The 27,908-nt window shown below is 45.8% G+C and overlaps 2 protein-coding genes across 3 annotated transcripts; one reads left to right on the top strand and one right to left on the bottom strand.

Annotated features, from left to right (window-relative positions):
- Positions 1-1,102: 1,102 nt before the first annotated feature.
- Positions 1,103-25,294, bottom strand: dclre1c (DNA cross-link repair 1C, PSO2 homolog (S. cerevisiae)). The gene is made up of 9 exons (XM_082972753.1): positions 24,855-25,294; positions 24,656-24,707; positions 24,460-24,544; positions 24,297-24,356; positions 24,075-24,130; positions 17,447-17,548; positions 7,880-7,952; positions 7,241-7,381; positions 1,103-6,573 (listed from the first exon to the last, which is right to left on the bottom strand). Exons 1-9 carry the CDS (start codon positions 24,961-24,963, stop codon positions 6,424-6,426), a joined length of 828 nt encoding a protein of 275 aa, XP_082828879.1. The 5' UTR covers positions 24,964-25,294; the 3' UTR covers positions 1,103-6,423.
- A 129-nt stretch (positions 25,295-25,423) lies between these two features.
- meig1 (meiosis/spermiogenesis associated 1) lies at positions 25,424-26,804 on the top strand. 2 transcript variants are annotated; one of them, XM_014186605.3, is made up of 4 exons: positions 25,449-25,547; positions 26,042-26,099; positions 26,238-26,420; positions 26,527-26,804. In XM_014186605.3, the coding sequence occupies exons 3-4, from the start codon at positions 26,268-26,270 to the stop codon at positions 26,653-26,655; spliced, it is 282 nt and encodes a 93-aa protein (XP_014042080.1). In that variant the 5' UTR covers positions 25,449-25,547; positions 26,042-26,099; positions 26,238-26,267; the 3' UTR covers positions 26,656-26,804. The 2 variants fall into 2 exon arrangements, with proteins under 2 accessions (XP_014042079.1, XP_014042080.1); XM_014186604.3 differs by lacking the exon at positions 26,042-26,099 and having other exon boundaries at positions 25,424-25,547.
- Positions 26,805-27,908: the final 1,104 nt, after the last annotated feature.

Below are 27,908 nucleotides of genomic sequence, written 5' to 3'. Positions count from 1 at the left end.
TAGGACTCCTCCCCCTAAACACCATGTTCCTATTGGTTAGGACTCCTCCCCCTAAACACCATGTTCCTATTGGTTAGGACTCCTCCCCCTAAACACCATGTTCCTATTGGTTAGGACTCCTCACCACACCATGTTCCTATTGGTTAGGACTCCTCCCCCTAAACACCATGTTCCTATTGGTTAGGACTCCTCCCCCTAAACACCATGTTCCTATTGGTTAGGACTCCTCACCACACCATGTTCCTATTGGTTAGGACTCCTCCCCTAAACACCATGTTCCTATTGGTTAGGACTCCTCACCACACCATGTTCCTATTGGTTAGGACTCCTCCCCCTAAAAACCATGTTTCTATTGGTTAGGACTCCTCACCCTAAACACCATGTTCCTATTGGTTAGGACTCCTCCCCCTAAACACCATGTTCCTATTGGTTAGGACTCCTCCCCCTAAACACCATGTTCCTATTGGTTAGGACTCCTCCCCCTAAACACCATGTTCCTATTGGTTAGGACTCCTCCCCCTAAAACACCATGTTCCTATTGGTTAGGACTCCTCCCCTAAACACCATGTTCCTATTGGTTAGGACTCCTCCCCCTAAACACCATGTTCCTATTGGTTAGGACTCCTCACCACACCAAGTTCCTATTGGTTAGGACTCCTCCCCCTAAACACCATGTTCCTATTGGTTAGGACTCCTCCCCCTAAACACCATGTTCCTATTGGTTAGGACTCCTCCCCCTAAACACCATGTTCCTATTGGTTAGGACTCCTCCCCCTAAACACCATGTTTCTATTGGTTAGGACTCCTCCCCCTAAACACCATGTTCCTATTGGTTAGGACTCCTCACCACACCATGTTCCTATTGGTTAGGACTCCTCCCCCTAAACACCATGTTCCTATTGGTTAGGACTCCTCACCACACCATGTTTCTATTGGTTAGGACTCCTCCCCCTAAACACCATGTTCCTATTGGTTAGGACTCCTCCCTAAACACCATGTTCCTATTGGCTTAGGACTCCTCCCCCTAAACACCATGTTCCTATTGGTTAGGACTCCTCCCCCTAAACACCATGTTCCTATTGGTTAGGACTCCTCCCCCTAAACACCATGTTCCTATTGGTTAGGACTCCTCCCCCTAAACACCATGTTCCTATTGGTTAGGACTCCTCCCCCTAAACACCATGTTCCTATTGGTTAGGACTCCTCCCCCTAAACACCATGTTCCTATTGGTTAGGACTCCTCCCCCTAAACACCATGTTTCTATTGGTTAGGACTCCTCCCCCTAAACACCATGTTCCTATTGGTTAGGACTCCTCCCCCTAAACACCATGTTCCTATTGGTTAGGACTCCTCCCCCTAAACACCATGTTCCTATTGGTTAGGACTCCTCCCCCTAAACACCATGTTCCTATTGGTTAGGACTCCTCCCCCTAAACACCATGTTCCTATTGGTTAGGACTCCTCCCCCTAAACACCATGTTCCTATTGGTTAGGACTCCTCCCCCTAAACACCATGTTCCTATTGGTTAGGACTCCTCCCCCTAAACACCATGTTCCTATTGGTTAGGACTCCTCCCCCTAAACACCATGTTTCTATTGGTTAGGACTCCTCCCCCTAAACACCATGTTCCTATTGGTTAGGACTCCTCCCCCTAAACACCATGTTCCTATTGGTTAGGACTCCTCCCCCTAAACACCATGTTCCTATTGGTTAGGACTCCTCCCCCTAAACACCATGTTCCTATTGGTTAGGACTCCTCCCCCTAAACACCATGTTCCTATTGGTTAGGACTCCTCCCCCTAAACACCATGTTCCTATTGGTTAGGACTCCTCCCCCTCAACACCATGTTCCTATTGGTTAGGACTCCTCCCCCTAAACACCATGTTCCTATTGGTTAGGACTCCTCACCACACCAAGTTCCTATTGGTTAGGACTCCTCCCCCTAAACACCATGTTCCTATTGGTTAGGACTCCTCCCCCTAAACACCATGTTCCTATTGGTTAGGACTCCTCCCCCTACACACACCATGTTCCTATTGGTTAGGACTCCTCACCACATCATGTTCCTATTGGTTAGGACTCCTCCCCCTAAACACCATGTTCCTATTGGTTAGGACTCCTCACCACACCAAGTTCCTATTGGTTAGGACTCCTCCCCCTAAACACCATGTTCCTATTGGTTAGGACTCCTCCCCCTACACACACCATGTTCCTATTGGTTAGGACTCCTCACCCCATCATGTTCCTATTGGTTAGGACTCTTCCCCCTAAACACCATGTTCCTATTGGTTAGGACTCCTCCCCCTAAACACCATGTTCCTATTGGTTAGGACTCCTCACCACACCATGTTCCTATTGGTTAGGACTCCTCCCCCTAAACACCATGTTCCTATTGGTTAGGACTCCTCCCCCTAAACATCATGTTCCTATTGGTTAGGACTCCTCCCCCTAAACACCATGTTCCTATTGGTTAGGACTCCTCCCCCTAAACACCATGTTCCTATTGGTTAGGACTCCTCCCCCTAAACACCATGTTCCTATTGGTTAGGACTCCTCCCCCTAAACACCATGTTCCTATTGGTTAGGACTCCTCCCCCTAAACACCATGTTCCTATTGGTTAGGACTCCTCCCCCTAAACACCATGTTCCTATTGGTTAGGACTCCTCACCACACCATGTTCCTATTGGTTAGGACTCCTCCCCCTAAACACCATGTTCCTATTGGTTAGGACTCCTCCCCCTAAACATCATGTTCCTATTGGTTAGGACTCCTCACCACACCAAGTTCCTATTGGTTAGGACTCCTCCCCCTAAACACCATGTTCCTATTGGTTAGGACTCCTCCCCCTAAACACCATGTTCCTATTGGTTAGGACTCCTCACCACACCATGTTCCTATTGGTTAGGACTCCTCCCCCTAAACACCATGTTCCTATTGGTTAGGACTCCTCCCCCTACACACACCATGTTCCTATTGGTTAGGACTCCTCACCACATCATGTTCCTATTGGTTAGGACTCCTCCCCCTAAACACCATGTTCCTATTGGTTAGGACTCCTCACCACACCAAGTTCCTATTGGTTAGGACTCCTCCCCCTAAACACCATGTTCCTATTGGTTAGGACTCCTCCCCCTAAACACCATGTTCCTATTGGTTAGGACTCCTCCCCCTAAACACCATGTTCCTATTGGTTAGGACTCCTCCCCCTAAACACCATGTTCCTATTGGTTAGGACTCCTCCCCCTAAACACCATGTTTCTATTGGTTAGGACTCCTCACCACACCATGTTCCTATTGGTTAGGACTCCTCCCCCTAAACACCATGTTCCTATTGGTTAGGACTCCTCCCCCTAAACACCATGTTCCTATTGGTTAGGACTCCTCACCACACCATGTTTCTATTGGTTAGGACTCCTCCCCCTAAACACCATGTTCCTATTGGTTAGGACTCCTCCCCCTAAACACCATGTTCCTATTGGTTAGGACTCCTCCCCCTAAACACCATGTTCCTATTGGTTAGGACTCCTCCCCCTAAACACCATGTTCCTATTGGTTAGGACTCCTCCCCCTAAACACCATGTTCCTATTGGTTAGGACTCCTCCCCCTAAACACCATGTTCCTATTGGTTAGGACTCCTCCCCCTAAACACCATGTTCCTATTGGTTAGGACTCCTCCCCCTAAACACCATGTTCCTATTGGTTAGGACTCCTCCCCCTAAACACCATGTTTCTATTGGTTAGGACTCCTCCCCCTAAACACCATGTTCCTATTGGTTAGGACTCCTCCCCCTAAACACCATGTTCCTATTGGTTAGGACTCCTCCCCCTAAACACCATGTTCCTATTGGTTAGGACTCCTCCCCCTAAACACCATGTTCCTATTGGTTAGGACTCCTCCCCCTAAACACCATGTTCCTATTGGTTAGGACTCCTCCCCCTAAACACCATGTTCCTATTGGTTAGGACTCCTCCCCCTAAACACCATGTTCCTATTGGTTAGGACTCCTCCCCCTAAACACCATGTTCCTATTGGTTAGGACTCCTCCCCCTAAACACCATGTTTCTATTGGTTAGGACTCCTCCCCCTAAACACCATGTTCCTATTGGTTAGGACTCCTCCCCCTAAACACCATGTTCCTATTGGTTAGGACTCCTCCCCCTAAACACCATGTTCCTATTGGTTAGGACTCCTCCCCCTAAACACCATGTTCCTATTGGTTAGGACTCCTCCCCCTCAACACCATGTTCCTATTGGTTAGGACTCCTCCCCCTCAACACCATGTTCCTATTGGTTAGGACTCCTCCCCCTAAACACCATGTTCCTATTGGTTAGGACTCCTCACCACACCAAGTTCCTATTGGTTAGGACTCCTCCCCCTAAACACCATGTTCCTATTGGTTAGGACTCCTCCCCCTAAACACCATGTTCCTATTGGTTAGGACTCCTCCCCCTACACACACCATGTTCCTATTGGTTAGGACTCCTCACCACATCATGTTCCTATTGGTTAGGACTCCTCCCCCTAAACACCATGTTCCTATTGGTTAGGACTCCTCACCACACCAAGTTCCTATTGGTTAGGACTCCTCCCCCTAAACACCATGTTCCTATTGGTTAGGACTCCTCCCCCTACACACACCATGTTCCTATTGGTTAGGACTCCTCACCCCATCATGTTCCTATTGGTTAGGACTCTTCCCCCTAAACACCATGTTCCTATTGGTTAGGACTCCTCCCCCTAAACACCATGTTCCTATTGGTTAGGACTCCTCACCACACCATGTTCCTATTGGTTAGGACTCCTCCCCCTAAACACCATGTTCCTATTGGTTAGGACTCCTCCCCCTAAACATCATGTTCCTATTGGTTAGGACTCCTCCCCCTAAACACCATGTTCCTATTGGTTAGGACTCCTCCCCCTAAACACCATGTTCCTATTGGTTAGGACTCCTCCCCCTAAACACCATGTTCCTATTGGTTAGGACTCCTCCCCCTAAACACCATGTTCCTATTGGTTAGGACTCCTCCCCCTAAACACCATGTTCCTATTGGTTAGGACTCCTCCCCCTAAACACCATGTTCCTATTGGTTAGGACTCCTCACCACACCATGTTCCTATTGGTTAGGACTCCTCCCCCTAAACACCATGTTCCTATTGGTTAGGACTCCTCCCCCTAAACATCATGTTCCTATTGGTTAGGACTCCTCACCACACCAAGTTCCTATTGGTTAGGACTCCTCCCCCTAAACACCATGTTCCTATTGGTTAGGACTCCTCCCCCTAAACACCATGTTCCTATTGGTTAGGACTCCTCACCACACCATGTTCCTATTGGTTAGGACTCCTCCCCCTAAACACCATGTTCCTATTGGTTAGGACTCCTCCCCCTACACACACCATGTTCCTATTGGTTAGGACTCCTCACCACATCATGTTCCTATTGGTTAGGACTCCTCCCCCTAAACACCATGTTCCTATTGGTTAGGACTCCTCACCACACCAAGTTCCTATTGGTTAGGACTCCTCCCCCTAAACACCATGTTCCTATTGGTTAGGACTCCTCCCCCTAAACACCATGTTCCTATTGGTTAGGACTCCTCCCCCTAAACACCATGTTCCTATTGGTTAGGACTCCTCCCCCTAAACACCATGTTCCTATTGGTTAGGACTCCTCCCCCTAAACACCATGTTTCTATTGGTTAGGACTCCTCACCACACCATGTTCCTATTGGTTAGGACTCCTCCCCCTAAACACCATGTTCCTATTGGTTAGGACTCCTCCCCCTAAACACCATGTTTCTATTGGTTAGGACTCCTCACCACACCATGTTCCTATTGGTTAGGACTCCTCCCCCTAAACACCATGTTCCTATTGGTTAGGACTCCTCCCCCTAAACACCATGTTCCTATTGGTTAGGACTCCTCCCCCTAAACACCATGTTCCTATTGGTTAGGAGTCCTCACCACACCATGTTCCTATTGGTTAGGACTCCTCACCACACCATGTTCCTATTGGTTAGGACTCCTCCCCCTAAACACCATGTTCCTATTGGTTAGGACTCCTCCCCCTAAACACCATGTTTCTATTGGTTAGGACTCCTCCCCCTAAACACCATGTTCCTATTGGTTAGGACTCCTCCCCCTACACACACCATGTTCCTATTGGTTAGGATTCCTCCCCCTAAACACCATGTTCCTATTGGTTAGGACTCCTCCCCCTAAACACCATGTTCCTATTGGTTAGGACTCCTCCCCCTAAACACACCATGTTTCTATTGGTTAGGACTCCTCCCCCTACACACCATGTTTCTATTGGTTAGGACTCCTCCCCCTAAACACCATGTTTCTATTGGTTAGGACTCCTCCCCCTACACACCATGTTCCTATTGGTTAGGACTCCTCACCACACCATGTTCCTATTGGTTAGGGGTTGCTAAGAGAAAGTGGGCGTGTAGCAGCGTTACCTTGGGGTGACGGCAGGCATGGATCTGAGTGGCTCGATCCGTGGTCACATGACTCAGAATCTCTGGCATCTTCTTAAACATGTCCAGGTTGTTGACATGAATCTACAACACACCATGTGGCATTATTTCTCCTGCTTAACAAAGTGTGTGTTTAAAACTTCATCGGGATCGGTGTCCCATCCACGGGTCGGTTAAGCTAACGTAGGCTAATGGGATTAGCATGAGGTTGTAAGTAACAGGAACATTTCCCAGGACATAGACATATCTGATATTGGCAGAAAGCTTAAATTCTTGTTAATCTAACTGCACTGTCCAATGACCAGTAGCTATTACAGTGAAAGAATACCATGCTATTGTTTGAGGAGAGTGCACAGTTATGAACTTAAAGTTATTAATAAACCAATTGGGCAGTCTTGATACATTTTGAACAAAATGCAATGGTTCATTGGATCAGTCTAAAACGTTGTACTGCTGCCATCTAGTGGCCAAAAAAATCTAAATTGCACCTGGGCTGGAATAATACATTATGGCCTTTCTCTTGCATTTCAAAGATGACGGAACAAAAAAACGGTTCGTTTTATCATTTACCAGATCTAATGTGTTATATTCTCCTACATTCCTTTCACATTTCCACAAACTTCAAAGTGTTTCCTTTCAAATGGTACCAATAATATGCATATCCTCGCTTCAGGCAGTTAGATTTGGATTTGTCATTTTAGGCAGAAATGGAAAAAAAGGGTCCGATCCTTATTAAGTGTTGGTCACCGACCTGTGTGTGAAACTCGTTCGCCAGGTTAGTGAAGAGGTATTCATATCCATACGCAGCCTTACAGTTCAGCCACACTGTGTGGCGCACACTCCTACTGATCCAGTCCTGTACCAGGTCCTGGATAGCATGTAGACAGGTCTCCTACACACACACACACACACACACACACACACACACACACACACACACACACACACACACACACACACACACACACACACACACACACACACACACACCTAATGACTCAGTCCTGTACCAGGCCCTGGATAGCATGTAGACACGTCTCCTACACACACACTCTCTCTCTCTCTCTCTAGCTCTCTCTCCCCCCCCCTCTCTCTCTCTCTCTGTAGCTCTCTCTCAAGCTCTCCCCCCTCCCCCTCTCTCTCTCTAGCTCTCGCTCTGTCTCTCTGTAGCTCTCTCTCTCTCTCCCCCCCCTCTCCTCTCTCTCTCCCCCCCTCTCTCTCTCTGTAGCTCTCTCTCCTCCCCTCTCTCTAGCTCTCCCCCCTCTCTCTCTCTCTCGCTGTAGCTCTCTCTCCCCCCTCTCTCTCTCTCTCGCTGTAGCTCTCTCTCCCCCCTCTCTCTCTCTCTCTCTCTCTCTCTCTCTGTAGCTCTCTCAGAATCCCACACACTCACCCTGCTGGGGATCTGGTAGAAGCGAGGGTCGTAAAAGGTGGAGTCCAGATACACACTCTTGATGTCTTTCACCCTGAAACAACACAGCACAGGGTTACTATAGTGTTATTATAGGGTTACTATAGGGTTATTATAGGGTTACTATAGGGTTATTATAGGGTTACTATAGGGTTACTATAGGGGTTACTACAGGGTTACTACAGGGTTATTATAGGGTTACTATAGGGTTATTATAGGGTTACTACAGGGTTATTATAGGGTTACTATAGGGTTATTATAGGGTTACTATAGGGTTATTATAGGGTTACTACAGGGTTATTATAGGGTTACTATAGGGTTACTATAGGGTTACTACAGGGTTATTATAGGGTTACTATAGGGTTACTATAGGGGTTACTATAGGGTTACTATAGGGTTACTATAGGGTTACTATAGGGTTACTATAGGGGTTACTATAGGGGTTACTATAGGGTTACTATAGGGTTACTACAGGGTTACTATAGGGTTACTACAGGGTTATTATAGGGTTACTATAGGGTTACTATAGGGGTTACTATAGGGGTTACTATAGGGTTACTATAGGGTTACTATAGGGTTACTACAGGGTTACTATAGGGTTATTATAGGGTTACTATAGGGTTACTATAGGGGTTATTATAGGGTTACTATAGGGTTATTATAGGGTTATTATAGGGTTACTATAGGGTTACTATAGGGTTACTATAGGGTTACTATAGGGTTATTATAGGGTTACTATAGGGTTATTATAGGGTTACTATAGGGTTATTATAGGGTTACTATAGGGTTATTATAGGGGTTACTACAGGGTTATTATAGGGTTACTATGTTAGGTTAGGGTGACTGTATATTGTCCAGGTTTTACCTGGTGTGTGCTGGTTAGGGTGACTGTATATTGTCCAGGTTTTACCTGGTGTGTGCTGGTTAGGGTGACTGTATATTGTCCAGGTTTTACCTGGTGTGTTCTGGTTAGGGTGACTGTATATTGTCCAGGTTTTACCTGGTGTGTGCTGGTTAGGGTGACTGTATATTGTCCAGGTTTTACCTGGTGTGTGCTGGTTAGGGTGACTGTATATTGTCCAGGTTTTACCTGGTGTGTGCTGGTTAGGGTGACTGTATATTGTCCAGGTTTTACCTGGTGTGTTCTGGTTAGGGTGACTGTATATTGTCCAGGTTTTACCTGGTGTGTGCTGGTTAGGGTGACTGTATATTGTCCAGGTTTTACCTGGTGTGTGCTGGTTAGGGTGACTGTATATTGTCCAGGTTTTACCTGGTGTGTGCTGGTTAGGGTGACTGTATATTGTCCAGGTTTTACCAAGACAGTTTTTTAGGGTCGAGGAGGTTTAATGATGCTGATTCACAATATGGGCACAGAACATCACAGTGGATTATGGTCAACTTTTCTAAATGTAGATGCTCCAATCCCATCTGGGCCCGTACTGGGAATCTCCGGCCCGTACTGGGAATCTCCGGCCCGTACTGGGAACCTCCGGCCCGTACTGGGAACCTCCGGCCCGTACTGGGAACCTCCGGCCCGTACTGGGAATCTCCGGCCCGTACTGGGAACCTCCGGCCCGTACTGGGAACCTCCGGCCCGTACTGGGAATCTCCGGCCCGTACTGGGAACCTCCGGCCCGTACTAGGAATCTCCAGCATCATTAAACCATCTCGACCATAATACACTAAACTATTCAGAATCAAATACAAATTCACTATAATTGTAGTCTAAATCTGCATTTGTTTAATTTAGACTATTACCAGTTATGTACCAAAAACATCTTAAATCTGTTTGTTTTTCTGCCATGTGTAATATGTGGTTGGCTGTGTATTGTATAACAGCTCCATCATTAATGTTTTTCCTGGTTTGAGCTCCTACAGTGCGTTCAGAGTATTCAGACCCCTTGAATTTGACATTTTGTTTTGTTACAGCCTCATTCTAAAATTGAGGAAGTTGTTTTTTCCCCTCATCAGTCTACACACAATACCCCATAATGACATCACAATACCCCATAATGACATCACAATACCATCACAATACCCCATAATGACATCACAATACCCCATAATGACATCACAATACCCCATAATGACAAATCAAAAACATTTTTTACTTTTTAAAAATATGTTTACATAAGAATTCAGACCCTTTACTTAGTACTTTGTTGAAGCACCTTTGTCAGAGATTACAGCCTTGAGTCTTCTTAGATATGAGGCTAAAAGCTTGGCACACCTGTATTTGGGAAGGATCTCCCATTCTTCTCTGCAGATCCTCTCAAGCTCTGTCAGGGTGGATGGGGAGCGTTGCTGCACAGCTATTTTCAGGTCTCTCCAGAGATGTTCAATCGGGTTAAATTCCCGTGCTCTGCCTGGGCCGCTCGAGGACATCCAGAGACTTGTCCCGAAGCCACTCCTGGGTTGTCTTGGCTCTGTGCTTAGGGTCGTTGGCCTGTTGGAAGGTGAACCTTCGCCCCAGTCTGAGGTCCTGAGCGCTCTGGAGCAGGTTTTCATCAAGGATCTCTGTCTTTGCTCCGTTCATCTTTACCTTGATCCTGACTCCCTGCTACTGAAAAACATCCCCACAGCATGATGCTGCCACCACCATGCTTCACCGTAGGGATGGTGGCAGGTTTCCTCCAGACGTGACGCTGCCACCACCAAGCCTCACCGTAGGGATGGTGGCAGGTCTCCTCCAGACGTGACGCTGCCACCACCAAGCCTCACCGTAGGGATGGTGGCAGGTTTCCTCCAGACGTGACGCTGCCACCACCATGCCTCACCGTAGGGATGGTGGCAGGTTTCCTCCAGACGTGACGCTGCCACCACCATGCATCACCGTAGGGATGGTGGCAGGTCTCCTCCAGACGTGACGCTGCCACCACCATGCCTCACCGTAGGGATGGTGGCAGGTCTCCTCCAGACGTGACGCTGCCACCACCAAGCCTCACCGTAGGGATGGTGGCAGGTCTCCTCCAGACGTGACGCTGCCACCACCAAGCCTCACCGTAGGGATGGTGGCAGGTCTCCTCCAGACGTGACGCTGCCACCACCAAGCCTCACCGTAGGGATGGTGGCAGGTCTCCTCCAGACGTGACGCTGCCACCACCATGCCTCACCGTAGGGATGGTGGCAGGTCTCCTCCAGACGTGACGCTGCCACCACCATGCCTCACCGTAGGGATGGTGGCAGGTCTCCTCCAGACGTGACGCTGCCACCACCATGCCTCACCTCCAGACGTAACGCTACCACCACCATGCCTCACCGTAGGGATGGTGGCAGGTCTCCTCCAGACGTGACGCTGCCACCACCATGCCTCACCGTAGGGAAGGTGGCAGGTTTCCTCCAGACGTGACGCTGCCACCACCATGCCTCACCGTAGGGATGGTGGCAGGTCTCCTCCAGACGTGACGCTGCCACCACCATGCCTCACCGTAGGGATGGTGGCAGGTTTCCTCCAGACTTGACGCTGCCACCACCATGCCTCACCGTAGGGAAGGTGGCAGGTTTCCTCCAGACGTGACGCTGCCACCACCATGCCTCACCGTAGGGATGGTGGCAGGTCTCCTCCAGACGTGACGCTGCCACCACCATGCCTCACCGTAGGGATGGTGGCAGGTTTCCTCCAGACTTGACGCTGCCACCACCATGCCTCACCGTAGGGATGGTGACAGGTTTCCTCCAGACGTGACGCCGCCACCATGCTTCACCGTAGGGATGGTGGCAGGTTTCCTCCAGACGTAACGCTTGGCATTCAGGCCAAAGAGATCAATCTTGTTTCTCATGGTCTGAGAGTCCTTTAGGTAAACTCCAAGCGGGCTGTCATGTGCCTTTTACTGAGGAGTGGCTTCCGTCTGGCCACTCTACCATAAAGGCCTGATTGGTGGAGTGCTGCAGAGATGGTTGTCCTTCTGAAAGGTTCTCCCATCTCCACAGAGGAACTCTGGAGCTCTGTTAGAGTGACCATCGGGTTCTTGGTCACCTCTCTGACCAAGGCCCTTCTCCCCCGATTGCTCAGTTTGGCCGGGCGGCCAGCTCTAGGCAGAGACTTAGTGGTTCCAAACTTCTTCTATTGGAGAATGATTGAGACCACTGTGTTCTTGGGGATCTTCAATACTGCAGAAATGTTTTGGTACCCTTCCCCAGATCTGTGCCTTGACACAATCCTGTCTCGGAGCTCTACGGAGGATTCCTTCGACCTCATGGCTTGGTTTCTGCTCTACCTGTCAACTGTGGGACCTTATATAAACAGGTGTGTGCCTTTCCAAATCATGTCCTATCAATTGAATTTACCACCGGTGGACTCCAATCAAGTTGTATAAACATCAAGGATGATCAATGGAAACAGGATGCACCTGAGCTCTACAGTATTTTGAGTCTCAGAGCAAAGCGTCTGAATACTTACGTAAATAAGGTATTTCTTTACTTTTAATACATTTGCTATAATTAACAAAACTTTTCGCTTTGTCGTTACGGGGTATTGTGATGTCGTTACGGGGTATTGTGATGTCGTCATGGGGTATTGTGATGTCGTTACGGGGTATTGTGATGTCGTCACGGGGTATTGTTACGGGGTATTGTGATGTCGTTATGGGGTATTGTGATGTCGTCACGGGGTATTGTGATGTCGTCACGGGGTATTGTTACGGGGTATTGTGATGTCGTTATGGGGTATTGTGATGTCGTTATGGGGTATTGTGATGTCGTCACGGGGTATTGTGATGTCGTCATGGGGTATTGTTACGGGGTATTGTGATGTCGTTATGGGGTATTGTGATGTCGTTATGGGGTATTGTGATGTCGTCACGGGGTATTGTGATGTCGTCACGGGGTATTGTGATGTCGTCACGGGGTATTGTGATGTCGTCACGGGGTATTGTGTATCGATTAATGAGAGGAAAAATGTATCTAATCCATTTTAGAATAATGTAACAAAATGTGGAAAAAGTGAAGAGGTCTGAATACTTTCCTCAGGCACTGTGTTGGTCCATGCCAAGGTAGTAGTGAACAAGTCCTTTATTTAACCAGGTAGGCTAGTTGAGAACAAGTCCTTTATTTAACCAGGTTAGGCTAGTTGAGAACAAGTCCTTTATTTAACCAGGTAGGCTAGTTGAGAACAAGTCCTTTATTTAACCAGGTTAGGCTAGTTGAGAACAAGTCCTTTATTTAACCAGGTTAGGCTAGTTGAGAACAAGTCCTTTATTTAACCAGGTAGGCTAGTTGAGAACAAGTTCTCATTTACAACTGTGACCTGGCCAAGATAAAGCAAAGCAGTTCGACAACATACAACAACACAGAGTTACACATGGAATAAACAAACATACAGTCAATAACACAATAGAAAAAAAATCTATATACAGTGTGTGCAAATGAGGTAAGATTAGGGAGGTAAGGCAATAAATAGGCCATAGTGGCGAAGTAATTACAATTTAGCAATTAAACACTGGAGTGATAGATGTGCAAGTAGAGATACTGGGGGGCAAAGGAGCAAAATAAATAACAATATGGGGATGAGGTAGTTGGATGGGCTGTTTACAGATGGGCTATGTACAGGTGCAGTGATCTGTGAGCTGCTCTGACAGCTGGTGCTTAAAGCTAGTGAGGGAGATATGAGTCTCCAGCTTCAATGATTTTTGCAGTTCGTTCCAGTCATTGGCAGCAGAGAACTGGAAGGAAAGGAGGCCAAAGGAGGAATTGGCTTTGGGGGTGACCGGTGAGATATACCTGCTGGAGCGCGTGATACAGGTGGGTGTTGCTATGGTGACCAGTGAGCTGAGATAAGGCGGGGCTTTACCTAGCAGAGACTTATAGATGACCTGGAGCCAGTGGGTCTGGCGACGATTATGAAGCGAGGGCCAGCCAACGAGAGCGTACAGGTCGCAGTGGTGGGTAGTATATGGGGCTTTGGTGACAAAACGGATGGCACTGTGATAGACTGCATCCAGCTTGTTGAGTAGAGTGTTGGAGGCTATTTTGTAAATGACATCGCTGAAGTCAAGGATCAGTAGGATAGTCAGTTTTACGAGGGTATGTTTGGCAGCATGAGGGAAGGATGCTTGTTGTGAAATAGGAAGCCGATTCTAGATTTAATTTTGGATTGGAGATGTTTAATGTGAGTCTGGAAGGAGAGTTTACAGTCTAACCAGACACCCAGGTATTTGTAGTTGTCCACATATTCTAAGTCAGAACCGTCCAGAGAAGTGATGCTGGACAGGCGGGCAGGTGCGGGCAGCGATCGGTTGAAGAGCATGCATTTAGTTTTACTAGCGTTTAAGAGCAGTTGGAGGCCATGGAAGGAGTGTTGTATGGCATTGAAGCTTGTCTGGAGGGTTGTTAACACAGTGTCCAAAGAAGGGCCAGAAGTATACAGAATGGTGTTGTCTGCGTAGAGGTGGATCAGAGAATCACCAACAGCAAGAGCGACATCATTGATAAATACAGAGAAAAGATTCGGCCGAGAATTGAACCCTGTGGCACCCCCATAGAGACTGCCAGAGGTCCGGACAACAGGCCCTCCGATTTGACACACTGAACTCAGTCTGAGAAGTAGTTGGTGAACCAGGCGAGGCAATCATTAGAGAAACCAAGGCTGTTGAGTCTGCCGATAAGAATGCGGTGATTGACAGAGTCGAAAGCCTTGGCCAGGTCGATGAATACGGCTGCACAGTAATGTCTCTTATCGATGGCGGTTATGATGTTGTTTAGGACCTTGAGCGTGGCTGAGGTGCACCCATGACCAGCTCTGAAACCAGATTGCGTAGGGGAGAAGGTACGGTGGGATTCGAAATGGTCGGTGATCTGTTTGTTAACTTGGCTTTTCGAAGACCTTAGAAAGGCAGGGTAGGATGGATATAGGTATGTAACAGTTTGGGTCTAGTGTCTCCCCCTTTGAAGAGGGGGATGACAGCAGCTGCTTTCCAATCTTTGGGGATCTCAGACGATACGAGAGAGAGGTTGAACAGGCTAGTAATAGGGGTTGCAACAATTGCGGCGAATAATTTTAGAAAGTGAGGATCTAGATGATTTGTAGGGGTCCAGATTTTGCAACTCTTTCAGAACATCAGCTATCTGGATTTGGGTGAAGGAGAAATGGGGGAGGTTTGGGCAAGTTGCTGTGGGGGGGGTGCAGGGCTGTTGACCGGGGTCAGGGTAGCCAGGTGGAAAGCATGGCCAGCCGCAGATAAATGCTTCTAGAAATTCTCAATTATCGGTGGTGACAGTGTTTCCTAGCCTCAGAGCAGTGGGCAGCTGGGAGGAGGTGCTCTTATTCTCCATGGACTTTACAGTGTCCCAGAACTTTTTGGAGTTTGTGCTACAGGATGCAAATTTCTGTTTGAAAAAGCTAGCCTTAGCTTTCCTAACTGCCTGTTAATACTGGTTCCTAACTTCCCTGAAAAGTTGAATATCGTGTTGGCTATTTGATGCTATTCGACTTCAATAGCATGGCTGTAATGGCTTAATGCTCTACAAGACAATACAGCGCTAGGCTATACAACGTGACTTCAATAGCATGGCTGTAATGGCTTAATGCTCTACAATGTGACTTCAATAGCATGGCTGTAATGGCTTAATGCTCTACAAGACAATACAGCGCTAGGCTATACAACGTGACTTCAATAGCATGGCTGTTATGGCTTAATGCTATACAACGTGGCTTCAATAGCATGGCTGTAATGGCTTAATGCTCTACAACGTGGCTTCAATAGCATGGCTGTAATGGCTTAATGCTCTACAGCGTGACTTCAATAGCATGGCTGTAATGGCTTAATGCTCTACAACGTGGCTTCAATAGCATGGCTGTAATGGCTTAATGCTCTACAATGTGACTTCAATAGCATGGCTGTAATGGCTTAATGCTCTACAACGTGACTTCAATAGCATGGCTGTAATGGCTTAATGCTCTACAAGGCTAAACAGCAGCGCTAGGCTAAACAGCAGCGCTAGGCTAAACAGCGCTAGGCTAAACAGCGCTAGGCTAAAACAGCGCTAGGCTAAACAGCGTGACTAATTAAAGGGGAGCCTCACACAACTGAATGATCTTGAAATGTAAACTTCTAAACAGTTTGGAATGAAATATCCATATAAAGTACATCTATATAATTACAGGGTATATAAACAAAGTAGTGAGGGACATTATCCTATACAAACACAGGGCTAAATGTCAAAATAACATGACAGTGAAAACTGATCTAGCAAGCCCGCAGTAGCTAGCTCACGGTAGCTCACGCTAAACACTTCATTAGCAGAACCACAAAACATGACAATAAGGTAGGCAAGCGCATAAACACTTCCACATCAGCAAGGACGCACACTGGCCTTGGCTAACACAACGAGAGCTAACTGGAGGGGAAACACTGGCCTTGGCTAACACAACGAGAGCTAACTGGAGGGGAAACACTGGCCTTGGCTAACACAACGAGAGCTAACTGGAGGGGAAACACTGGCCTTGGCTAACACAACGAGAGCTAACTGGAGGGGAAACACTGGCCTTGGCTAACACAACGAGAGCTAACTGGAGGGGAAACACTGGCCTTGGCTAACACAACGAGAGCTAACTGGAGGGGAAACACTGGCCTTGGCTAACACAACGAGAGCTAACTGGAGGGGAAACACTGGCCTTGGCTAACACAACGAGAGCTAACTGGAGGGGAAACACTGGCCTTGGCTAACACAACGAGAGCTAACTGGAGGGGAAACACTGGCCTTGGCTAACACAACGAGAGCTAACTGGAGGGGAAACACTGGCCTTGGCTAACACAACGAGAGCTAACTGGAGGGGAAACACAGGATGGATGGAACTGTCACTAGACTCCTCTCAGCTGGAGATCCCCCAGCATGCTCTGCTTCACAGCTCTGATATGATCAACTTCTAGCTAGTATTTGGTAGTCATTCTGTCTGTATATACTGTGGGTAGTGTCTGTATATACTGTAGGTAGTGTGTGTGTGTGTGTGTGTGTGTGTGTGTACCTGCTCCCAGAGTGGAGGGTGTGTGTGTGTGTGTGTGTGTGTAGTGTGTGTGTGTGTGTACCTGCTCCCAGAGTGGAGGGGGTGTGTGTGTGTGTGTGTGTGTGTGTACCTGCTCCCAGAGTGGAGGGTGTGTGTGTGTGTGTGTGTGTGTGTGTGTGTGTGTGTGTGTTTACCTGCTCCCAGAGTTGAGGGTGTGTGTGTGTGTGTGTTTACCTGCTCCCAGAGTTGAGGGTGTGTGTGTGTGTGTGTGGTGTGTGTGTGTGTGTGTTTACCTGCTCCCAGAGTTGAGGGTGTGTGTGTGTGTGTGTGTGTGTGTGTGTGTGTGTGTGTTTACCTGCTCCCAGAGTTGAGGGTGTGTGTGTGTGTGTGTGTGTGTGTGTGTGTGTTTACCTGCTCCCAGAGTTGAGGGTGTGTGTGTGTGTGTGTGTGTGTGTTTACCTGCTCCCAGAGTTGAGGGTGTGTGTGTGTGTGTGTGTGTGTGTACCTGCTCCCAGAGTGGAGGGTGTGTGTGTGTGTGTGTGTGTGTACCTGCTCCCAGAGTGGAGGGTGTGTGTGTGTGTGTGTGTGTGTGTGTGTAGTGTGTGTACCTGCTCCCAGAGTGGAGGAGTTCTATCCTGGAGGCGTCTCCCTTCGCCAGTCGGAAGTCTCCTGTGTACAACACCGCACCCTGGGCCCCCTCTACCAAGAACCTACACACACACACACACACACACACACACACACACACACACACACACACACACACACACACACACACACACTAGGGTTGGGAGATATCCAGGTTTCCTTCATATCGTTCCTGTACCATAACGGGGTATACGGTATATATATATATCTTTCTCAGTCCCAGGAAAAAGTTTGGACACCGACTCATTCAAGGCTTTTTCTTTATTTTTACTATTTTCTACATTGTAGAATAATAGTGAAGACATCAAAACTATGAAATAACACATATGGAGTCATGTAGTAACCAAAAAAGTGTTACATTATATTTGAGATTCTTCAAAAAGTAGCCACCCTTTGCCTTGATGACAGCATTGCACACTCTTGGCATTCTCTCAACCAGCTTCATGAGGTAGTCACCTGGAATCCATTTCAATTAACAGGTGTGCCTTGTTGAAAGTGAATTAATGCATTTGAGCCAACCAGTTGTGTTGTGAAAAGGTAGGGGTGGTATACAGAAGATAGCCCTATTTGGTAAAAGATCAAGTCCATATTATGGCAAGGACATTTCAAATGAGCAAAGAGAAACGATCAACATTACTTTAAGACATGAAGGTCAGTCAATCCAAAAAAATGAAAAGAACTTTGAACATTTTTCAAGTGTAGTCGCAAAAACCCTCAAGCGCTATGATGAAACTGGCTCTCATGAGGACCGCCACAGGAAAGGAAGACCCAGAGTTACCTCTGCTGCAGAGAATAAGTTCATTGTAGTTAACTGCACCTCAGATTGCAGCCCAAATAAATGCTTCACAGAGTTCAAGTAACAGACATCTCAACATCAACTGTTCAGAGGAGACTGCAAGACTACGTGATTATTTTTCTTTTTTTTTCTCACTTTTATTTAACGAGGCAAGTCAGTTAAGAACAACTTATTTACAATGACGGCCTATCAGGGAACAGTGGGTTAACTTCCTTGTTCAGGGGGCAGAACGACAGATTTTTACCTTGTCAGCTCGGTGATTCGATCCACCAACCTTTCGGTTAATGGCCCAACACTCTAACCACTAGGCTACCTGCCGCCCCGAATCAGGCCTCCATGGTCGAATTGCTGCAAAGAAACCACTACTAAAGGACACCAATAATAAGAAGAGACTTGCTTGGGCCAAGAAACACGAGCAATGGACATTAGACAGGTGGAAATCTGTCCTTTGGGCTGATGAGTCCAAATGTTGTATTTTTGGTTCCAACCGTCGTGTCTTTGTGAGACGCAGAGTAGGTGAACGGATGATCTCTGCATGTGTGGTTCCCACCGTGAAGCATGGAGGAGGAGGTGTGATGGTGTGGGGGTGCTTTGCTGGTGACACTGTCTGTGATTTATTTAGAATTCAAGGCACACTTAACCAGCATGGCTACCACAGCATTCTGCAGTGATACGCCATCCCATCTGGTCTGCGCTTAGGGGAATATCATTTGTTTTTCAACAGGACAATGACCCAAAACACACCTCCAGGCTGTGTAAAGGCTATTTGATCAAGAAGGAGAGTGATGGAGTGCTGCATCAGATGACCTGGCCTCCACAATCACCAGACCTCAACCCAATAGAGATGGTTTGGGATGAGTTGGACTGCAGAGTGAAGCAAAAGCAGCCAACAAGTGCTCAGCATATGTGGGAACTCCTTCAAGACTGTTGGAGAAGCATTCCAGGTGAAGCTGGTTGAGAGAATGCCAAGAGTGTGCAAAGCTGTCAAAGGCAAAGGGTGGCTACTTTGAAGAATCTAAAATATATTTTGATTTGTTTAACACTTTGATTGTGTTATTTCATAGTTTTGATGGATAATGTATAAAATAGTAAAAATAAAGAAAAACCCTTGAATGAGTAGGTGTGTCCAAACTTTTGACTGGTACTAATATATATAAATATAAGTTCTTGATTCACCCGGGAAACTGTTGAGTGTGAAAAACCCAGCAACGTTGCAGTTCTTGATTCACCCGGGAAACTGTTGAGTGTGAAAAACCCAGCAACGTTGCAGTTCTTGATACACCCGGGAAACTGTTGAGTGTGAAAAACCCAGCAACGTTGCAGTTCTTGACGCAAACCAGTGCGCCTGTACACAAAACATTAAGAGCCCCTGATCTTTCCATGACAGACTGACCAGGTGAAAGATATGATCCCTTATTAATGTCACTTGTTAAATCCACTTCAATCAGTGTAGATGAAGGGGAGGAGACATGTTTTAAGTCTTGAGACAATTGAGACATGGATTGTGTGTGTGTGCCTTTCAGAGGGTGAACGGGCAAGACAAGAGATTTAAGTGCCTTTGAACGGCATATGGTAGTAGGTGCCAGGCACACCAGTTTGAGTCAAGAACTGCAACGTTGCTGGGTTTCTCACACTCAACAGTTTCCTTTGTGTAATCAAGAACGGTCCACCACCCAAAGGACATCCAGCCAACTTGACACAACTGTGGGAATCATTGGGCCAGCTTCCCTGTGGAAAGCTTTCGACATCTTGTAGTGTCCACGCCCCAACGAATGGGGGAGGCAACTCAATATTAGGAAGGTGTTCTTATTGTTTCTACACTCACCCCCCCCCCCCCCCTTATGCTTCTCACAGTTGTGCCAAGATGGCTGGATGTTGGCTGGATGTCCCAGCAGCACTGCAGTTCTTGACAAACCGGTTCGCATGGCACCTACTACCATAGCTTATTCAAAGGCACTTCAACATTTTGTCTTGCACATTCACCCTCTGAATGGCACACATACACAATCCATGTCTCATTAGTCTCAAGGCTTAAAAATCCTTCTTTAACATGTCTCCTGCCCTTCATCTACACTGATTGGAAGAGGATTTAACAAGTGACATCAATAAGGGATCATATCTTTCACCTGGATTCACCTGGTCAGTCTGTCATGGAAAGAGCAGGTGTTCTTAATGTTTTCGGTTGGAGTGCCAACAAATGCTTACAAATTACTAGCGAATTCCCATAGCGGACGCTAGCTAAATGCTAACAAGCGCACATAAACAAATTGCAAGGACAGACAACCCAGCTCATACAGTTATACAACTATCTCAACAGGCTACTCACAGTTTGCTGCTAGCAACAAAACAAATATTACACAGAATTGATTGTGTCTGCTGTAACCAGGAAGCTTGATGTTGCCATCTAACACTTAACTAACAAGTTAGCAAACCAGCTGGAGCCCTGGCTGGAGATCATTTACTCAGTACATCTTAGCTAACAAGTTAGCAAACCAGCTGGAGCCCTGGCTGGAGATCATTTACTCAGTACATCTTAGCTAGCAAGTTAGCAAACCAGCTGGAGATCATTTACTCAGTACATCTTAGCTAACAAGTTAGCAAACCAGCTGGAGATCATTTACTCAGTACATCTTAGCTAACAAGTTAGCAAACCAGCTGGAGATCATTTACTCAGTACATCTTAGCTAACAAGTTAGCAAACCAGCTGGAGATCATTTACTCAGTACATCTTAGCTAACAAGTTAGCAAACCAGCTGGAGCCCTGGCTGGAGATCATTTACTCAGTACATCTTAGCTAGCAAGTTAGCAAACCAGCTGGAGATCATTTACTCAGTACATCTTAGCTAACAAGTTAGCAAACCAGCTGGAGATCATTTACTCAGTACATCTTAGCTAACAAGTTAGCAAACCAGCTGGAGCCCTGGCTGGAGATCATTTACACAGTACATCTTAGCTAGCAAGTTAGCAAACCAGCTGGAGATCATTTACTCAGTACATCTTAGCTAACAAGTTAGCAAACCAGCTGGAGCCCAGGCTGGAGATCATTTACTCAGTACATCTTAGCTAACAAGTTAGCAAACCAGCTGGAGCCCTGGCTGGAGATCATTTACTCAGTACATCTTAGTTAGCAAGTTAGCAAACCAGCTGGAGATCATTTACTCAGTACATCTTAGCTAGCAAGTTAGCAAACCAGCTGGAGATCATTTACTCAGTACATCTTAGCTAGCAAGTTAGCAAACCAGCTGGAGATCATTTACTCAGTACATCTTAGCTAACAAGTTAGCAAACCAGCTGGAGATCATTTACTCAGTACATCTTAGCTAGCAAGTTAGCAAACCAGCTGGAGCCCTGGCTGGAGATCATTTACTCAGTACATCTTAGCTAACAAGTTAGCAAACCAGCTGGAGCCCTGGCTGGAGATCATTTACTCAGTACATCTTAGCTAACAAGTTAGCAAACCAGCTGGAGCCCTGGCTGGAGATCATTTACTCAGTACATCTTAGCTAGCAAGTTAGCAAACCAGCTGGAGCCCAGGCTGGAGATCATTTACTCAGTACATCTTAGCTAACAAGTTAGCAAACCAGCTGGAGCCCTGGCTGGAGATCATTTACTCAGTACATCTTAGTTAGCAAGTTAGCAAACCAGCTGGAGCCCTGGCTGGAGATCATTTACTCAGTACATCTTAGCTAGCAAGTTAGCAAACCAGCTGGAGATCATTTACTCAGTACATCTTAGCTAACAAGTTAGCAAACCAGCTGGAGATCATTTACTCAGTACATCTTAGCTAACAAGTTAGCAAACCAGCTGGAGATCATTTACTCAGTACATCTTAGCTAACAAGTTAGCAAACCAGCTGGAGCCCTGGCTGGAGATCATTTACTCAGTACATCTTAGCTAGCAAGTTAGCAAACCAGCTGGAGATCATTTACTCAGTACATCTTAGCTAACAAGTTAGCAAACCAGCTGGAGATCATTTACTCAGTACATCTTAGCTAACAAGTTAGCAAACCAGCTGGAGATCATTTACTCAGTACATCTTAGCTAACCAGTTAGCAAACCAGCTGGAGCCCTGGCTGGAGATCATTTACTCAGTACATCTTAGCTAGCAAGTTAGCAAACCAGCTGGAGATCATTTACTCAGTACATCTTAGCTAACAAGTTAGCAAACCAGCTGGAGATCATTTACTCAGTACATCTTAGCTAACAAGTTAGCAAACCAGCTGGAGCCCAGGCTGGAGATCATTTACTCAGTACATCTTAGCTAACAAGTTAGCAAACCAGCTGGAGCCCTGGCTGGAGATCATTTACTCAGTACATCTTAGTTAGCAAGTTAGCAAACCAGCTGGAGATCATTTACTCAGTACATCTTAGCTAGCAAGTTAGCAAACCAGCTGGAGATCATTTACTCAGTACATCTTAGCTAGCAAGTTAGCAAACCAGCTGGAGATCATTTACTCAGTACATCTTAGCTAACAAGTTAGCAAACCAGCTGGAGATCATTTACTCAGTACATCTTAGCTAGCAAGTTAGCAAACCAGCTGGAGCCCTGGCTGGAGATCATTTACTCAGTACATCTTAGCTAACAAGTTAGCAAACCAGCTGGAGCCCTGGCTGGAGATCATTTACTCAGTACATCTTAGCTAACAAGTTAGCAAACCAGCTGGAGCCCTGGCTGGAGATCATTTACTCAGTACATCTTAGCTAGCAAGTTAGCAAACCAGCTGGAGCCCAGGCTGGAGATCATTTACTCAGTACATCTTAGCTAACAAGTTAGCAAACCAGCTGGAGCCCTGGCTGGAGATCATTTACTCAGTACATCTTAGCTAACAAGTTAGCAAACCAGCTGGAGATCATTTACTCAGTACATCTTAGCTAACAAGTTAGCAAACCAGCTGGAGCCCTGGCTGGAGATCATTTACTCAGTACATCTTAGCTAGCAAGTTAGCAAACCAGCTGGAGCCCAGGCTGGAGATCATTTACTCAGTACATCTTAGCTAACAAGTTAGCAAACCAGCTGGAGCCCTGGCTGGAGATCATTTACTCAGTACATCTTAGTTAGCAAGTTAGCAAACCAGCTGGAGCCCTGGCTGGAGATCATTTACTCAGTACATCTTAGCTAGCAAGTTAGCAAACCAGCTGGAGATCATTTACTCAGTACATCTTAGCTAACAAGTTAGCAAACCAGCTGGAGCCCTGGCTGGAGATCATTTACTCAGTACATCTTAGCTAGCAAGTTAGCAAACCAGCTGGAGATCATTTACTCAGTACATCTTAGCTAGCAAGTTAGCAAACCAGCTGGAGATCATTTACTCAGTACATCTTAGCTAGCAAGTTAGCAAACCAGCTGGAGCCCTGGCTGGAGATCATTTACTCAGTACATCTTAGCCAGGGAAATGATAGTTATAAACGGTGGCGTAGCATGCACCCCTGCGAGGCTCAGAGCTTTAGAGGGCCCTCACCCCCAAAAAATATACAATTGTCGGTATTTGTAAATACCCCAGTACACAGTAGCTATATATGATATATCACACAAGTCTAACTAACACACACAAGCCAGGTGATACCACACACACACACTTACCACAAACACACACACACACACAAGCCAGGTGATATGTCATATTACCACATAAACACACACAAGCCAGGTGATATGTCATATACCACACACACACACACACACACACACAAGCTAGGTGATACCACAAACACACACAAGTCAGGTGATATGTCATATTACCACATAAACACACATACACACTCGCATGCACACACACACACACAGTACTCACATGACCGAGCCTGGACAGTGACCTGCAGGAAGCAGAGTCACCACAAGTTCTTCTCTCTGTGGACACACACACACACACACACACACACACACACACACACACACACACACACACACACACACAAACAAAATCAGTCATCAAAGAGTCCGTCATATAGCAAACTAACAGCGATCAGCCCTTATATGACCCTATATGTGTTGTAATGATGACCCAGTGTCGTACCTCTCCTGAAGCCTCATCTATTAAAGTGATTAGTGTGGGACTCTCCAGTTCCAAAGCAACCTAGACAAACGGAAAGCACATTAAATTACACAAAGCTTACCTAGCAATACGTCCATAACTAGTGTTCAGTATTCAGAATGATTTTTCACAATCAACTACTTACTATGTGATCTTCCCAGAAGGCATATTTTGGGTTGCTCAGCAACAGTTCCTTAGTTACAAATGAACAGTACAGTTTGACTGTCAGACTGGAACAAATGAACACAGACAGTAACGTTAAGAGCATCAGTTAGCTTGAAAACAGTTTCAATGAACTTTCAGACCATCAAAATAAAATAAAAAAAACGTTGTGAAATCACCTGAATTTCAACTTTCTTTTCAACAGAGGCCCCTTCAGTCCCTTCATGTGATCTGCAGAAAAAGACATGATGTCAGTAGCTAACGTTAGCTAGTTACATGTCTTACTGTGTAACAGTTTAACGTTAAGAGCACATCCTGGCTAGTTATCTTTAGCTTGCTAACTGCTGTTTGGTTCACTGTATCTCAGAGTTTCTTTACCTTTATGACAGTGAGATAAAAAATAAGCCCTTGCGTGTAGATTCTCCCTGTCGAAACGGTCCAGAGACATGTTGGGATACTCCTTCATACGACCAGCGAACGAACTCATTTTGATTGAAGATTAGCTCCAGTATTTTCTAAACGACCGACCCACTCGTTTTGACTGCTGCTAGGTGACATGTCGGCGCATTTTTAGTCGAGGATACTTGAATAGCTAACGTTAGCTAAGACACCTAGTGGATGGGAGCCAAAACTAAACGATACCACGGCCAGGATTGTATCTGCATTTTACCTGCTCACTATAACTACAACGTTGCTAGCAGTAGTCAGTTACAAAAACAACACCTTGTTGAAGAAGAAGGAAGGAGAGGAAGAAGAGGGAGGAAGGATGGAAGGAAGGAAGGGTGGAAGGAAGAAAGGAAGGTAGGAAGGAAGGAAGGAAGGTAGGAAGGAAGGAAGGATGGAAGGAAGGATGGAAGGATGGAAGGAAGGAAGGAAGGAAGGAAGGAAGGGTGGAAGGAAGAAAGGAAGAAAGGAAGGAAGGTAGGAAGGAAGGAAGGTAGGAAGGAAGGAAGGATGGAAGGATGGAAGGAAGGAAGGACGGAAGGAAGGTAGGTTTGGGTTGCTAGGTAACTAAAGACAATACTTCCTCATCACCAACTCTTGGGACTGTGAGTCTTGCCCCGTTCAGCTGTAAGTAATCAAATGCAGATAAAATGTATAGCTAGCTAGCCAGATTCAGTCTATTTTCAGAACTGTGACTTGTATATTATATCTACCGTAGCCTGAAGCTAGTGCTAGCAACTTTCATTCAAATATTAGCTAGCTAGCTAGCCAGATTCAGTCTATTTTCAGAACTGTGACTTGTATATTATATCTACCGTAGCCTGAAGCTAGTGCTAGCAACTTTCATTCAAATATTAGCTAGCTAGCTACTGTACGTTTGGCAACGTTAGTGTCAACTATGCAAATTACATTTGATTGGTTTCGGGCACGAATATTAAAACGGAAATCAGCTTAAGAAATATGTAGATAAAATGTTTACGGTAATAAGATGGTTAGTGTGTAAGAATTAAGAGAGCAGTATCTGCCTGCTCTCCTCTCTACAATGTCCTGTACCGAGACTGGCTATCTGACCAGTAACAGGCAGACCCACCTGCTGCACCCATCTACTCTCTACCCCCCAGGACAGGAGGACGGAGAGAAACAGGAAATCATCATCCCCCTACCCATATAGCCTACTATGTAATTGCCATTCTTTTTAAAACGGTGTTTTATTGTTTATTTACTTTTCCTATATGTATTTCCGTGTCCATGACTGTCATGTCAGTATATAGAGATTCTTGAACTTGTATAACTGAGCCCACTATTTGCTCCCCGTAGGTCGCCTGTGGACATCCTCTCCGCAGCACAATGTCTTGTGCTGTCTACTTAGATGGAAACGCCACGCCAAAGTCCATGAGCAGAGCCAAACGATGGACTGACGAGGTGGAGAACTTATACCGATTCCAACAGGCAGGCTACAGAGATGAACTGGAATACAAACAAGTAAAGCAAGTTGACTTGGTAAACAACTTTAAAAATGAATCCTTAATCACTGGCTAAAAAAAGCATTGACAGTTGGTTCACTACAAGATGAATGTGTCATTATGGCATTGCTTCTTTGTCTCAGATCGACAGGTGGCCTGAGACTGGCTTTGTAAAGAAGCTTCAGCGTCGAGACAACACATTCTATTACTACAACAGAAAAAGAGAATGTGAAGACAGGGAAGTCCATAAAGTGAAGGTCTATGCATATTAAGGTCAGGAAGTGTCCAGCGATCTCTCTTTTCCATTTCGAATATCTTTTTTGACATGGTTTTTTTAAGAAGACGTCTGTAGGAAGGAAGGCAACACCATCCCAGCTGTGGAATGTAGACCAGTTCACTGAATAAAGGCTGTGAGGCTGAAGCTGTCTGATGTGTGTGTGATCCTGTGAGGGAAGGGTATGTGTGTGTTATAAAGGGTCCTTTTGATGAATGTTTTGTTGTGGATCCAGATGAACTATTGAACTGTGTGAGAGGGGATTATGGACTGGGGCTATCACACCCTCATCATGTGATATTGTGACGTTAGTATGAGAACTGGGATCACCGTCAACAAAATGAAATACCTAGGATTCACATATACCAGTACACTAACTAGGATTCACATATACCAGTACACTAACTAGGATTCACATATACCAGTACACTAACTAGGATTCACATATACCAGTACTCCAACTAAAACATCGAGCTGCTGAGCACATATTCTGCTGCATGACATTCATGGTTATTCTATAAACACACATTTCTATATGAATGTTGTGTAAAGTTGCTTCCTCCTGGATACTGCTGTAGGGGAAATGTGGCCCAGTTAGAGTGGACTGAGAGCTGAACTGGTATGACCGTTAGCAGGTGGGTAAAACACTACAACTATTTGGCTTAAGTATTGGTCCTGATGTATATACTTACAAGTCTACAATGATGAATTCATATGATATGAAGATAACGACTGGACTTTCCAGTGGTGTAAAGTACTTCAGTAAAATTACTTGAAACTACTACTGAAGTAGTTTTTCTGGGTATCTGTACTTTACTATTTGTATTTTTCACAACTTTTACTTCACTACATTCCTAAAGAAAATATTGTACTTTTTATTCTATACATTTTCCCTGACAACCCAAAGCACTCTTTACATTTTGAATGCTTAGCAGAACAGGAAAATTGTGAAATTTACGCACTTATCAAGAGATCGCGTGGTCATCCCTACGGCATATGTTCTGGCGGACTCACTAAACACAAATGCATGTTTTGTAAATAAAAATAGTGTTGGAGTGTGGCCCCTGGCTAGCCATACATTTTCTAAACAAGAAAATGGTGCCGTCTGCTTTGCTTAGTATAAGGAATTTGAAATGATTTATACTTTTACTTTTGATATTTAAGTATATTTTAGCAATGAAATTTACTTTTGATACTTAAGTATATTTAAAATCAAATACTTTTAGACTTTTACTCAAGTAGTATTTTATT

The sequence above is a fragment of the Salmo salar genome, unplaced genomic scaffold, assembly GCF_965601325.2.
Source record: "Salmo salar unplaced genomic scaffold, fSalSal1 ptg001230l, whole genome shotgun sequence".
Classification (NCBI taxonomy): domain Eukaryota; kingdom Metazoa; phylum Chordata; class Actinopteri; order Salmoniformes; family Salmonidae; genus Salmo; species Salmo salar.
This window is presented reverse-complemented; position numbering and strand designations above follow the sequence as displayed.

Bases quoted from the DNA above. Each gene is read 5' to 3' on its own strand.
- dclre1c (XM_082972753.1), bottom strand. From the start codon at position 24,963: ATGAGTTCGTTCGCTGGTCGTATGAAGGAGTATCCCAACATGTCTCTG. The intron at 24,708-24,854 runs GTAAAGAAACTC...CTTTTTCTGCAG, and splicing joins TTTATCTCACTGTCATAAAG to ATCACATGAAGGGACTGAAG. The intron at 24,131-24,296 runs GTACGACACTGG...GTGTGTCCACAG, and splicing joins TAGATGAGGCTTCAGGAGAG to AGAGAAGAACTTGTGGTGAC.
- meig1 (XM_014186604.3), top strand. From the start codon at position 26,268: ATGTCTTGTGCTGTCTACTTAGATGGAAACGCCACGCCAAAGTCCATG. The intron at 26,421-26,526 runs GTAAACAACTTT...TCTTTGTCTCAG, and splicing joins AAGTAAAGCAAGTTGACTTG to ATCGACAGGTGGCCTGAGAC.